This window comes from Oncorhynchus nerka, linkage group LG11 (genome assembly GCF_034236695.1).
Source record: "Oncorhynchus nerka isolate Pitt River linkage group LG11, Oner_Uvic_2.0, whole genome shotgun sequence".
In the NCBI taxonomy this organism is placed as follows: domain Eukaryota; kingdom Metazoa; phylum Chordata; class Actinopteri; order Salmoniformes; family Salmonidae; genus Oncorhynchus; species Oncorhynchus nerka.
Window position 1 is genome coordinate 58,733,937 of NC_088406.1, and position 12,281 is coordinate 58,746,217.

General features: G+C 40.8%; 2 protein-coding genes and 1 non-coding gene across 3 annotated transcripts; 1 reads left to right on the forward strand and 2 right to left on the reverse strand.

Moving 5' to 3' along the window:
- Nucleotides 1–305: 305 nt before the first annotated feature.
- On the reverse strand, nt 306–1,642 carry LOC115137690 (glycoprotein hormones alpha chain 2). The gene is made up of 4 exons (XM_029674017.2): nt 1,517–1,642; nt 1,273–1,385; nt 842–1,017; nt 306–635 (listed from the first exon to the last, which is right to left on the reverse strand). Exons 1-4 carry the CDS (start codon nt 1,606–1,608, stop codon nt 558–560), a joined length of 459 nt encoding a protein of 152 aa, XP_029529877.1. The 5' UTR covers nt 1,609–1,642; the 3' UTR covers nt 306–557.
- Nucleotides 1,643–4,787: 3,145 nt separating this feature from the next.
- Nucleotides 4,788–12,281, forward strand: scpp1 (secretory calcium-binding phosphoprotein 1). Its single transcript, XM_029674018.2, has 9 exons — nt 4,788–4,943; nt 5,296–5,350; nt 5,487–5,537; nt 5,902–5,970; nt 6,183–6,212; nt 6,469–6,510; nt 7,626–7,676; nt 7,813–7,881; nt 11,168–12,281. Exons 2-9 carry the CDS (start codon nt 5,297–5,299, stop codon nt 11,804–11,806), a joined length of 1,005 nt encoding a protein of 334 aa, XP_029529878.1. The 5' UTR covers nt 4,788–4,943; nt 5,296; the 3' UTR covers nt 11,807–12,281.
- Nucleotides 7,080–7,132, reverse strand: LOC115137833 (U7 small nuclear RNA). Its single transcript, XR_003864863.1, has one exon. It is a non-coding gene; the product is annotated as a U7 small nuclear RNA (small nuclear RNA).

Consider the following 12,281-nt stretch of genomic DNA (forward strand, 5'->3'; position numbering starts at 1 on the left):
CTTAAGTCAGTGAGGGGGAGGAGGTAGAAGGAGAAAGACTGAATGGAGTAACTCTTGGAAGCACGCATGTGTTTGTGTGTGTGTGTGCCTGTGTGTGTGTGTGTGTGTGTGTGTGTGTGTGTGTGTGTGTGTGTGTGTGTGTGTGTGTGTGTGTGTGTGTGTGTGTGTGTGTGTGTGTGTGTGTGTGTGTGTGTGTGTGTGTGTGTGTGTGTGTGTGTGTGTGCATTCAGCATCCGACACCAATACAGTGATGAAGCTGAGTTGGCTAGGAGGAAGTGATGCAATCATGTTAATTGGCATTTTAATCCGTATTCAATTCATACAGTAAAGTCTACATTGATTAACACAGTACAGGAATACAACTTTATATCATTGCTACCATAAGAGCACTATAAATATTATCCGTAGAATATTATATTTTGTGGATCACAATGATTTCCTAATATGTGATTTCTCTTAAAACACAAGGAACTTCAGGAATAAGTTGTGCAAAATATATGATCTGTTGCCAAGCTATTACTTCTACAACAAGGAGATTTCCAGCCCGTACAGACATTTTATGATTTATGGTAATAACAGGTGCTGCAGTGACACTCTGTGTGGTTCGTCACCGGGAAGCCATCCTTGGTGGTGACCTGAGAGAGGAGAAGGAGAGAAAGAATCAAGAGAAAGAGAGACGGTTTAAAATTTAAAAAACATTCAGGTTAATTGGAGTTGTTGTTAAATGATACGTTTAGATGTTATGTGCGTTACATTAGGAATGTCGTCAGGTCAGATGATCAAACTTTCGGTAGTAGAGAATATCAATCCCAACTACTTTATTAGCTAAATATTGTCTTACCCTTTCCCCTTCTTTTGCAACGCAGCATGTGGCTTCAGAGGTGATGTTCTTGGGGACCAGCATGGTTTGCTTGGACCGTAGTGGGGTTGGATAAGCTCTGGAGAAGCAGCAGCCTGTACACTGCATGATGTTGGGGAAGATTGTGTTCGGCTTCAGTGTGCATTCCTCACAGCCCACTGTGAAGATAATGACATACATTCATTGAGAATCTATTGAATAGTCTGATCTTAAGCTTGTTGCACTATTCATCACCAATGTGTGGCTCTCTTCCTTGTAAACACACCGTTTGGGAATAAGGAGGTAGTATACCAATTTATATTCTCTCTCTCTCTCTGTAATGACAACAGAACTCACTGCAGAACTCACTGCTCATTTTGTTCCCAAAACACATAAACCATCAACAAAAACAGTTATTGAAATGTAAAACTCACTGTTTGTCTTGTCACTGTTTGGATAAGAGTCTGCGATGACTAGAAGTGCGGACAGGATGAGGGATAATCCAGTTGATTTCAACAAGCACATTTTAGTGACGGGTGGCAATATCCTGACAGGAAACGTGAATAAAACCATTCAAAACCAGCATATTCATCTCAGAAGTTGAAAACTCATAAACACAAAACACAGCAGTGAAACAATACATTGGAAACACAACACAGTGAATGGGAAAAGCATTACCTGCGTATGTTGTGTATCTTGGTGGAAGCCTGGTCAGTGTTCAGTGTGTAGACCCTATTGCTCCCTCCATTCACTTTTATACCTCTGCCCATGTGCTCGACTGGGATTAAGTAAACCCCTCCAACCTTATCAGTGATATCTGTGAGGCATTGGCCACTTGACTACCTGCTCTAATCCTTTAAATGAAAAAAGGAACTGCACACATGGTCGAAAGTGAAAACACGCTTCCATCCTTCCATCCTGACTATGGATGGAAGCTTCTAATCCCTTAAACAGGTGGGATGTTGCTAGGTAACTGCTGTTATGTCATGCAGAAGGCAAGGCAAGGTCATTGGTTCATTAGTTTAACTTATGTTCATGGTCTTTTGCTTTGTAAATCAATACATCTAAAGACATGTTTAATACTTTGAATATCTGATTCATCTTTCCATGCTGAATTATATCTCCCAAAAATAAGTAAATATGTAAGCTACACAGAAAAGTTAAATATTTCACATTAAATAAATGGGGTTTCTTATATAAACCATGAGGACTAGTCCCAGGCCATGCTTTATTATCATCTGGGGCAGTGCTAACATGAGTGCAAGCAATGAATACGGTATATGAAATAATACTATCCTCTCAGAGAACCAAACCGATACACTACATGGCCAATGGTATGTGGACACCTCTTCCAACTAGTGGATTCGGCTATTTCATCCACACCTGTTGCTGACAGGTGTATACAATTGAGCACACTTCAATGCAATCTCCATAGACAAACATTGGCAGTAGAACGGCCTTACTGAAAAGCTCAGTGACTTTCAACATGGCATCATCATAGGATGCCACCTTTCCAACAAGTCAGTTCGTCAAATGTCTGCCCTGCTAGAGCTGCCCCGGTCAACTGTAAGTTGTGTTATTGTCTAGGAGCTCACAGAACGGGACCGCCAAGTGCTGAAGTGAGTAGCGCGTAAAAATCGTCTGTCCTCAGTTGAAACACTCACTACCCAGTTCCAAACTGCCTCTGGACGCAACGTTAGCACGAAAACTGTTTTTTGGGAGCTTCATAAAACGGTTTTCATTGTCGAGTGGTGTAAACATCGCCATCATTGGACTCTGGAGCAGTGGAAACGCGTTTTCTGGAGTGATTAATCACGCTTCACCATCTGGCAGTCCGACAGACGAATATGGGTTTGACGAATGCCAGGAGAACGCTACCTGCCCCAATGCATAGTGCCAACTGTAAAGATTGGTGGTCGAGGAATAATGGTCTGGGGCTGTTTTTCATGGTTCCAGAGAAGGGAAATCTTAAGGCTACAGCATACAATGACATTCTAGGCAACTTTGTGGGAATAGTTTGGGAAAGGCCCTTTCCTGTTTCATTATGTCAGTGCCTCCTTGCACAAAGAGAGGTCCATACAGAAATGGTTTGTTGAAATCGGTGTGGAAGAACTTGACTGGCCTGCACAGAGCCTGACCTCAACACCTTTGGGGATGAATTGGAACGCCGACTGCGAGCCAGGCCTAATTGCCCAACATAAGTGCCTGACCTCACTAATGCTCTTGTGGCTGAATGGAAGCAAGTCCTCGCAGCAATGTTCCAACATCTAGTGGAAAGCTTTCCCAGAAGATTAGAGCTTGTTATAACAACGAGGAGGACCAACTCCATATTATGTGGTGGCCATGTCGTGTATTTCCCTCAGAGATGCAGATCAATGGTATGTTTATATTCATGTAATAACATTAATGAGTCAGTGTATCCTCAATTAAATGAGAGGTATGCTAATGAATATGTACTCTAAATTAAAGGTACACTATGCAGAAATCTGTCAGGTGGATGGATTATTTTCACAAAGGAGAAATGCTCACTAACAGTGATGTAAACAAATTTTTTTGAAAAACTTTTTTTTTGTGTTATGGACATTTTCAGGGATTTTTTATTTTAGCTCAAGAAACATGGGACCAACACACTCTACATACATGAGATGTTGTATTGTAAATATGTAAATATGTGATAGTGGAGGAGTGGCCTGAGGAAACACACTAAATGTATTTGGTAAAGTGGTAGGAAATGTCATGTCATGTAATATTTTAAACTGTATATAACTGTCTTAATGTTGCTGGACGCCAGAAAGAGTAGCTGCAGCCTTGGCAGCAGCTAACGGGGACCCTTAAATATAAATATAAATATAAATATAAATATAAATATAAAAACAAAATACGCATGTTGCGTTTATATTTATTGATCAGTGTAAGAACAGCTACACCACAGTATCTTTTTATCTTTCCGTTTACATATGTTTTAAAATTTCCGACCTTGGTTGCATTGGAGACTAGACCCAGGCAGGTGTAACTCAATATGCATGGAGGATGGTACATGAAATCTCAGCGATTTAAAGGCTTATGGTGCAACCATGTCATGAGCAATAACTGCTTTTCAATCCTGCACTCTTAGTGTAATTGTATTTCTCCATTCAAAATGGCAATTGTATAGCCTACTGTAAAACATTAAGACTAATTGCAACGGTGTTTTATTATTGATGTTTTCATTAACAAAAAGACGAAAGATGAAAACCATATTGTCAACTAAATGCATTCTCAACTAAAAATATGTGGGTAAACACTGATCGCCAGTCAGTGTGAGTAAAGTAATGTTCACTTTACTTTCAATGCATTTTTCTGCAAAAGGTAGGTACACGCATGTGCAAAATAATTGGCATGAACAGCATTTGTGTGCATTTACCCTCCACTACACCACTGGTAACATTCTGTCAATGATCTGTTATATACTCTTCTCTAATACCGCTCTGGATAAAGGCAATCTACAATTTTCTAAGTACAAATGAAAACCTCTTTTATTCCCCCAAAATGTTGACATTTTCTATGGTTTAGCATAGCATCTTTAATACATTGTTTACTTGCCGATTAACAATCAGTCCAGACATAGCCATCGAAAGCAGTCCTAGTGAAGCATTTGTGTGACGCGGTAGCTACTGAGGTAATTGTGGTTGCTGGCTCTGTTTGTGGTACAAGGTCCAGGCCGTGATGAAGATCCTGTAGTAGAAAATGAAGATGAGGCCATGGAGATGCAGAAGGCCCTGAAGGTGGAGGAGATGGTGTGGTCGATGTGGTCATACTCTTGTAATCACGTGTGGTGTGTGTGTGTTCGGTATCCGGCACCCATACACTTTCACAAAACGTGTGGTGAAGCTGAGTTGGCTGGGAGGAAGTGGGGCGATCATGTTAATTGAGGGTTCTGGTTAGTATATAGCCCTGTCTGTCTCCTCAACTCACCACATCCACTTAATCCCTCTCTTATTGTCTCAACATCCAGTGGGATAGTAGTGCCTGGCGTTCCAAACTACTACCGTACACAGTACACGGACTATTGGCAGAGTTGGGTTTACAGCTACAAACATCTGATTCTGGTGGAACTGGGGAAAAGGTAAAGGACCATGGTTGATTTCAACACATACACAATACACAGGTTTAGCACAGAATTTATACACTAAAGTGTATATAGTTGTAGTATATAGAGTGGATATAGCTATAGTATATCAAATGTAAATGAAAAATCTGCATGTGGCAAATTAATTGAACTGCAACTGTCTCACTTGTTTAGGTTGGCAACATTTTTATGCTTTTCTTTTAACAGCACACCTAGGACAAACTATTGATGGTTTTATTCAGACGCTTGATACATGTTATTAGAAATACAAAAAATAATTCCAGTAGTCCTAATGCATCAATCCACAGTTACTCAAATCAACCATGTTAATATTCTGTGTTCATTGTAGAATGAAGATTACAATAGTGATTTTTTCCTTGGTTGGGGTGGTTTATGCCAACCCAGTAAGTACCCTTATTTTTTATTGAACAATCTTAATTCATTCACAATCAAAATGTAAATGGTGAGTTGATATAGATTTAACACATCAGACTTTTGTATTATTTTGTGTTCTCCTACTGTATTTGTTTCTTTTGACAGATTCTGTACAAAGCTATTTTGGAGCAGAGCGAACTGGAATCATCAAACATGGTAAGTGCTATCAAAAGAAGCAATCAGAAGTATCTGACGTTTGATTGTTGTGTTGGGGTATGGGTCTGAGAAAATGCACACAAATGCAAGCCTGTTGACTGCAATCACGTTGTCAACCTCCACCACAGTCCAAGTCAGAAAAGCTGACAGTTACGGTAGTTCCGCACTCCTGTGCCAAACCTCAAGTTTAGATTGTAGTCGAGGTAGAGGTCATTGCACTGTATACACCCATATTTATCCCTACAATGAGTTTTTTGGGCGAAGGTGGACTTGTTAATATTTTAAATAAGCATAATGATTGTTGATGCTGGCACACAGGTTGTCATTAAATGCATTGCGGTTTTCTGCTGGCATTGTGTTTCAGACTCAAACGCAAAGGTTAAGTTCGTCCGCCTCACAATCTCCGCATCAAAGTGACACTTCAGAGCTCAAGGTGGGTTGAATGGAATAATATTAAAATGTCAACAGGTGTAGAATGTAAAAAATACAGTTGTAAGTGCATTGGCGAAAATCAGAATAGGTCTTTATCTAACACATATCCGTTACACTTTAAAATTACTTGCATGAACAAGACATAAATGTACTATGCTTATTATTTGTAATACATATAAATGTTTATAATAACCCACATCTCTTTTCTTATAGAGCTCAGAAGAAAGTACCTCAGAGGACCAAGTAAGTTCATATTTTTTTTTTAAAGGCTGCTCAAAAGTATTGACATTACAAGCAATGCCTAAATATATCTGGGGGCGTATTTACACAGCGTTTCAGAGCAGTAGTCCCCATTGTCCATGTAACCTTATTCATTAGGATCTACAAGACAAAACTGATCATAGATCAGCATACTCTGAGACGCTTGATACATACGCTGTTCTCCTTTATCAAGTGGCTCTAATCTTTAATGTTCTATCTGTGTTAAATTGCGTTTCAGAGTTCAGAGTCTGAGTCCGAATCATTGGAATCCAATTCAGAGGTGAGTGACAACAACAGTATTCCTACTCCAGTATTATCCTTCCCACTTGAAAAAATACTATATTATTAACTGGGTGGTTCGAGCCCTGAATGCTGATTGGCTGACAGCCGTGGTATAGCAGAGTATGACAAAACATATATTTTTACTGCTCTAAATACATTGGTAACAAGTTTATAATAGGAATAAGACACCTCTGGGTTTATAGTACATGGCCATTATACCACGGCTAAGGGCTGTATCTAGCCGCTCCGAGTCGCATCCTGCATAAGAACACCCCTTAGCCGTGTTATATTGGTCATATACCACACACCCCCGGGCCTTATTGCTTAAGTATACTATGGTATAAATACTATATTATTCACTGTAGTTTTTACTGTAGTACACTGTAGTATTCACAGTAAAATATAGTACAAACACTGTAGTAAAAGAAAATTGTAGTATATACTATAGTAATTAATGTAGTGTTTTTGCGGACTGTAGTATACTGTAGTATTTACTGTTGTGTTTTTGCGGATATTAATATAGTATTTACTATAGTGTTTTAGTTTTATTATCTTTGACATAGAAGTGGAGGCTTTCTCCTTCAGGAAACCTACTGGAGAAATACTAAAAGAGCACATTTTCCATAACCTGTATGTAGGTAGGACTGGGGTCTGAACGGATAGTTCAGAGCTTCTGCTCTTTTCTATACCCTGTAGAGAACGCAATATATGTTCTATACTTGGCATGTAGGTTTCTCACTTATGCGTGGCATAAATTGCTATATGGGGAGGGGAATGGGCAGAGTAAATGCAAATTAAATACTGTAATATAAAAAGTGCAGTATTTTGCACATTGTGGTGTTTTTGCAGACATTACTGTAGTATTTACTTTAGTAAGTACTAGAAATGATTGAGGGACACTACAGTGTGTAGTATAGTATTCTACAGTATCCTACAGTTTACTATAGAATTCTATAGTAAGTATTGTAGTATTCTACAGTAAACTGTAGTATTGTATTTAATGTGAGTTGTTCTGGTTGTGCAAATACTAGGGCTGTTAATCGATACAAAAATAGATACATTGAAAAATACCTCCTTGGTCCATTTTGTTGCAATCTGTTCCCCTTCACACAGTCTTCCGAGAGCCATTCTTTGGAGAGTGAGAGCCTATCACTGGAGGACAGGGTAAAGATCCTCAGATTTACATCATTTCACAGAGTGCATATCAAAACAATAAAATGAGAAAGATGCAATCAATTGACAACATGTCAGGAAAATGACGATGGTTGCATTTACTGTATCTTCTGTTGGTTTGTTTCAGCAGACTGACTCCAATGCTATTGGGGATACACGAGACAACAGCCAAGGCAGTGAAGAAAACATTCGAAAGGTTCGTCTTGCACTTGTCATAGTATCCTGTGTCCTGTTATGTCATGTACTTATAATAAGAACGCATTTTACACAATGCTAAGCCTGTCAAAATCTTAGTTTGACATTTATATTTAGTCTGCACAGAGCACTTGCTACATACAGTATGTGCTTACGAGTCATTCACAATCTACTAGCTCATCAGAGGAAGGCTCAAAAAATTGCCAAAGACTCCAGCCACTCAAGCCAGACTCTTCACCCTGCTACCGTCTGGCAAACGGTACCGGAGCATCGGTTCTGGGACCATCAGGCTTCAAGAAAGCTTCTACCCCCATGACATAAGACTGCTAAAATCACAGGAGTCTGCTTAGGGAAGTACAGCTCATAATAATGTATGGAACGAAGTGAACGGAATGGCATCAAACGCCTGGAATCCATGTGTTTGATGTATTTGATACCATTCCAATATTTCCACTCCAGCCATTGCCATGAGCCCGTGCTCCCCAATTAAAGAGCCACCAACCTCCTGTGTGTTAAATAGCCAGACTGCTAAAATAGCCAATGAATGGTACCCAAACAATCTGCACTGACTCTATCTTGCACTGACCCTACGCACACTCACTACACTATACATTGACACCATATACACACATTTAATCACACGCACTTCACTGTCACTCCTATACAAATCTCTCACACCTTCAAACATTAAAATGCATACGCACGCACACACACACGCACACACGCACACACACACACACACACACACACATACCGACACAACACAAACATACATACACGCACGCACATTCACACACACACTTTTACACTCATAATTTGCTGCTGCTACTCTTTTCTTTATTTTACTCTTATTATTATCTATCTGGATGCCTAGTCACTTTACCCTGCCTTCATGTACGTACAGTATCTACCTCAAGTACCTCGTAGCTGTGCACATTGATCTGGTACTAGTACTCCCAGTATATACCGTGCATTCTGAAAGTATTCAGAACCCTTGACTTTTTCCACATTTTGTTACGTTACAGCCTTATTCTAAAATGGATTAAAGAAAACATTTTCCTCATCAATCTATACAAAATAACACAAGATGACAGAAATACCTTATAAGTATTCAGACCCTTTGCTATGAGACTCGAAATTGAGCTCAGGTGCATCCTGTTTCCATTGGATCATCCTTGAGATGTTTCCACCTGTGGTAAATTCAATTAACTGGACATGATTTTTTAAAGTCACACACCTGTCTATGTAAGGTCCCACAGTTGACAGTGCATGTCAGAGCAAAAACCAAGCCATGAGGTTGAAGGAATTGTCCGTAGAGCTCCGAGACAGGATTGTGTCGAGGCACAGTTCTCGGGAAAGGTACCATAAGGGTACCATTTCAGCAACAATGAAGGTTCCCAAGAACACAATGGCCTTTATCATTCTTAAATGAAAGAAGTTTGGAATCACCAAGATTCTTCCTAGAGCTGGCCGCCCGGCCAAACGGAGCAATCAGGGGAGAAGGGCCTTGGTCAGGGAGGTGTAAAAGAACCTGATGGTCACTCTGACAGAGCTCCAGAGTTCCTCTATGGAGATGGGAGAACCTTCCAGGAGGACAACCATCTCTGCAGCACTCCACCAATCAGGCCATTATGGTAGAGTGGGCAGACGGAAGTCACACTTTTTATTTTCATTTTTTTAGTTGAACCTTTATTTAACTTGGCAAGTCAGTTAAGAACAAATTCTTATTTACAACGATGGCCAAACCCTAACATGGGCGTCGCTGGGCCAATTGTGTGCTGCCCTATGGGACTCCCAATCACAGCCAGACGTGATACAGCCCAGGATCGAACCAGGGTCTGTAGTGACACCTCTAGCACTGAGAGGTAGTGCCTTAAACTGCTGCACCTTAGACAGCTGTGCCACTCCACAGTAAAAGGCACATGAAAGCCCACTTGGAGTTTGCCAAAAGGCACCTGAAGGACTCTCAGACCATGAGAAATAATATTCTCTGGTCTGATTAAACCAAGATTGAATTCTTTGGCCTGAATGCCAAGCGTCACACTAAGGATTGCCGCTGGAGACGAGATGCAGGCACAGGGAGTGAACATTTAAAAACCACAGACAGGAACAGAATACGGACAGCGTCTGGACAGTGGAAACGGAAACAACAATAATGCTGACATGGAGATGAAACAGAGAAAACAGACAGATATAGGGAATGCAATCAAAACGTGAAGGAGTTCAGGTGAGTCCAATGAGCGCGGATGCGCATAATGATGGTGACAGGTGTGCGTAATGAAAGGCAGCCTGGCACCCTCGAGCGCCAGAGAGGGTGAGCGGGAGCAGGCGTGACAGTCACATCTGGAGGAAACCTGGCACCATCCCTACAGTGAAGCATGGTGGTGGCAGCATCATGCTGTGGGGATATTATTCAGCAGCAGGGACTTGGAGACTCGTCAGTATCGAGGGAAACATGAACGAAGCACAGTTCAGAGAAATCCTTGATGAAAACCTGCTTCAGAGCACTCAGGACCTCAGACTGGGGCGAAGGTTCACCTTCCAATAGGACAACAACCCTAAGCACACAGCCAAGACAACACAGGAGTGGCTTTGGGACAAGTCTCTGAATGTCCTTGAGTGACCCATCCAGAGCCCTGACTTTAATCAGATCTAGCATCTCTGGAGAGACCTGAAAATAGCTGTGCAGCAACGCTCCCATCCAACCTGACAGAGCTTGAGAGGATCTGCAGAGAAGAATGTGAGAAACTCCCCAAATACAGGTGTGCCAAGCTTGTAGCGTCATACTCAAAAAGACTCGAGGCTGTAATAGCTGCCAAAGATGCTTCAACAAAGTACTGAGTAAAGGGTCTGAAGACTTATGTAAATGTGATATTTCTGTTGTTGTTTTTTTATACATTTGCCAAAAAAAATCGAAAAACCTGTTTTTGCTTTGTCATTATGGGGTATTATGTGTAGATTGATGAGAAAAAAATGGACTTAATACATGTCATAATAACACTGTAATGTAACAAAATGTGGAAAAAGTCAAGGGGTCTGAATACTTTCCGAATGCACTGTAGCTCCATTCTTGTGTATTTTATTTTATTCCGCTTGTGTTAGTTGCTATTTTTGAAACTATGCATCGTTGGGAAAGGTTCGGGAAGCAAGAATTTCACTGTACAGTCATATTCGGCGCATGTTATCAGCAAAGTTTGATTTGATTTAAAATGAAGGATTACCATTCTGTATGAACTGACGACAACCAACCTTTATTTCACCCATCTGTGTCTTGTCCACTTCTCTAGAATTGGATCCGAGTGTTTGCCGTCCGAGTCTTGAGTGCAGAGGACAACAGCAGCTCTGAGGTCAAAGGGCAGCTGGACCTACCCACTAATCAGGGAGCAGTGAAACAGAGCACACTCTCTCCCACCACTTTGACAACCAACCACAGCCAGCCTGGCGATACAGTTCAGAGCAATGCAGCCTTGGCATTGGTGGAGAGCTTCCTCAAAGCCTCTGGTTCTCTCAGTGAGACCAGTGTCAGCATTGATACCAGTGACGTCAGTGCTGTTACTGGTAATGTCAGTACTGTCACCAGTGACGTCAGTACTGTTAACTTTGACATAAGAGACACAAGTAACATCAAGGATACCAGCGATAGTAGCGAAAGCAGTGAAAGTAGCGAAAGCAGTGAAAGTAGCGAGAGCAGTGACACTAGTGAGACCAGTGATAGCAGCAATACCAGTGACAGTAAAGAGAGTGATACCAGTGAGAGTGAGGAGAGACACCAGAGCCAAGCTACAGACTGCCAGCAGGGTGTCCACAGCACTGCCTGTGACAGTGAGGAGTATTTCATCCAAGATATAGGTGACGATGGTCATTATCCAATGGATGATTTGCTCATGCCTGAAGAGGAGCATAGAGAGTTGAGTTTACGGAGATAATGCTAACATCCCCCATTTGACTGTATCATGTTGGATGCATTTCAAATGAAGCAAGGGGAGGGAGTACAGTGTAGATCAAGTAATATAGTATGACATTGACTTGTATGATTTGTTTTGATGTTGGCATGAAATAAAAATGAAAATAAACTGTTCAGCCTACTGCTTAGAAATATAGGTTTAAGTGTTGTAGTAGATGGTTTGAAATCATGGTTGCAAATATTCTTCCTATTCATATGCTTTTTTCACTCATTTTCACGAAGAGTTTAATTCCAAAATGCTATATATCCATTTTCAGAAATGTTGGTAAATTATATTTTATTGTTTATAGAAATTATGATAGAGATGGATGTGTTTTTTCACTATCTAATTATGGCATGGGGTTGTTTGACTCTGATCTGGATTACAAACCTCTGCCTGCCCTTGACCTGTTGTTTTGCCTGCCCCCTGTTCTAGTAATAAACTTTTGTTACTTCGA

Coding starts and splice junctions, on each gene's coding strand:
- LOC115137690 (XM_029674017.2), bottom strand. CDS start 1,608: ATGGGCAGAGGTATAAAAGTGAATGGAGGGAGCAATAGGGTCTACACA. Junction 1,386..1,516: donor AAGATACACAACATACGCAG/GTAATGCTTTTC, acceptor GTTTCCTGTCAG/GATATTGCCACCCGTCACTA. Junction 1,018..1,272: donor AAACAGTGACAAGACAAACA/GTGAGTTTTACA, acceptor TTATCTTCACAG/TGGGCTGTGAGGAATGCACA.
- scpp1 (XM_029674018.2), top strand. CDS start 5,297: ATGAAGATTACAATAGTGATTTTTTCCTTGGTTGGGGTGGTTTATGCC. Junction 5,351..5,486: donor GGGTGGTTTATGCCAACCCA/GTAAGTACCCTT, acceptor TTCTTTTGACAG/ATTCTGTACAAAGCTATTTT. Junction 5,538..5,901: donor AACTGGAATCATCAAACATG/GTAAGTGCTATC, acceptor ATTGTGTTTCAG/ACTCAAACGCAAAGGTTAAG.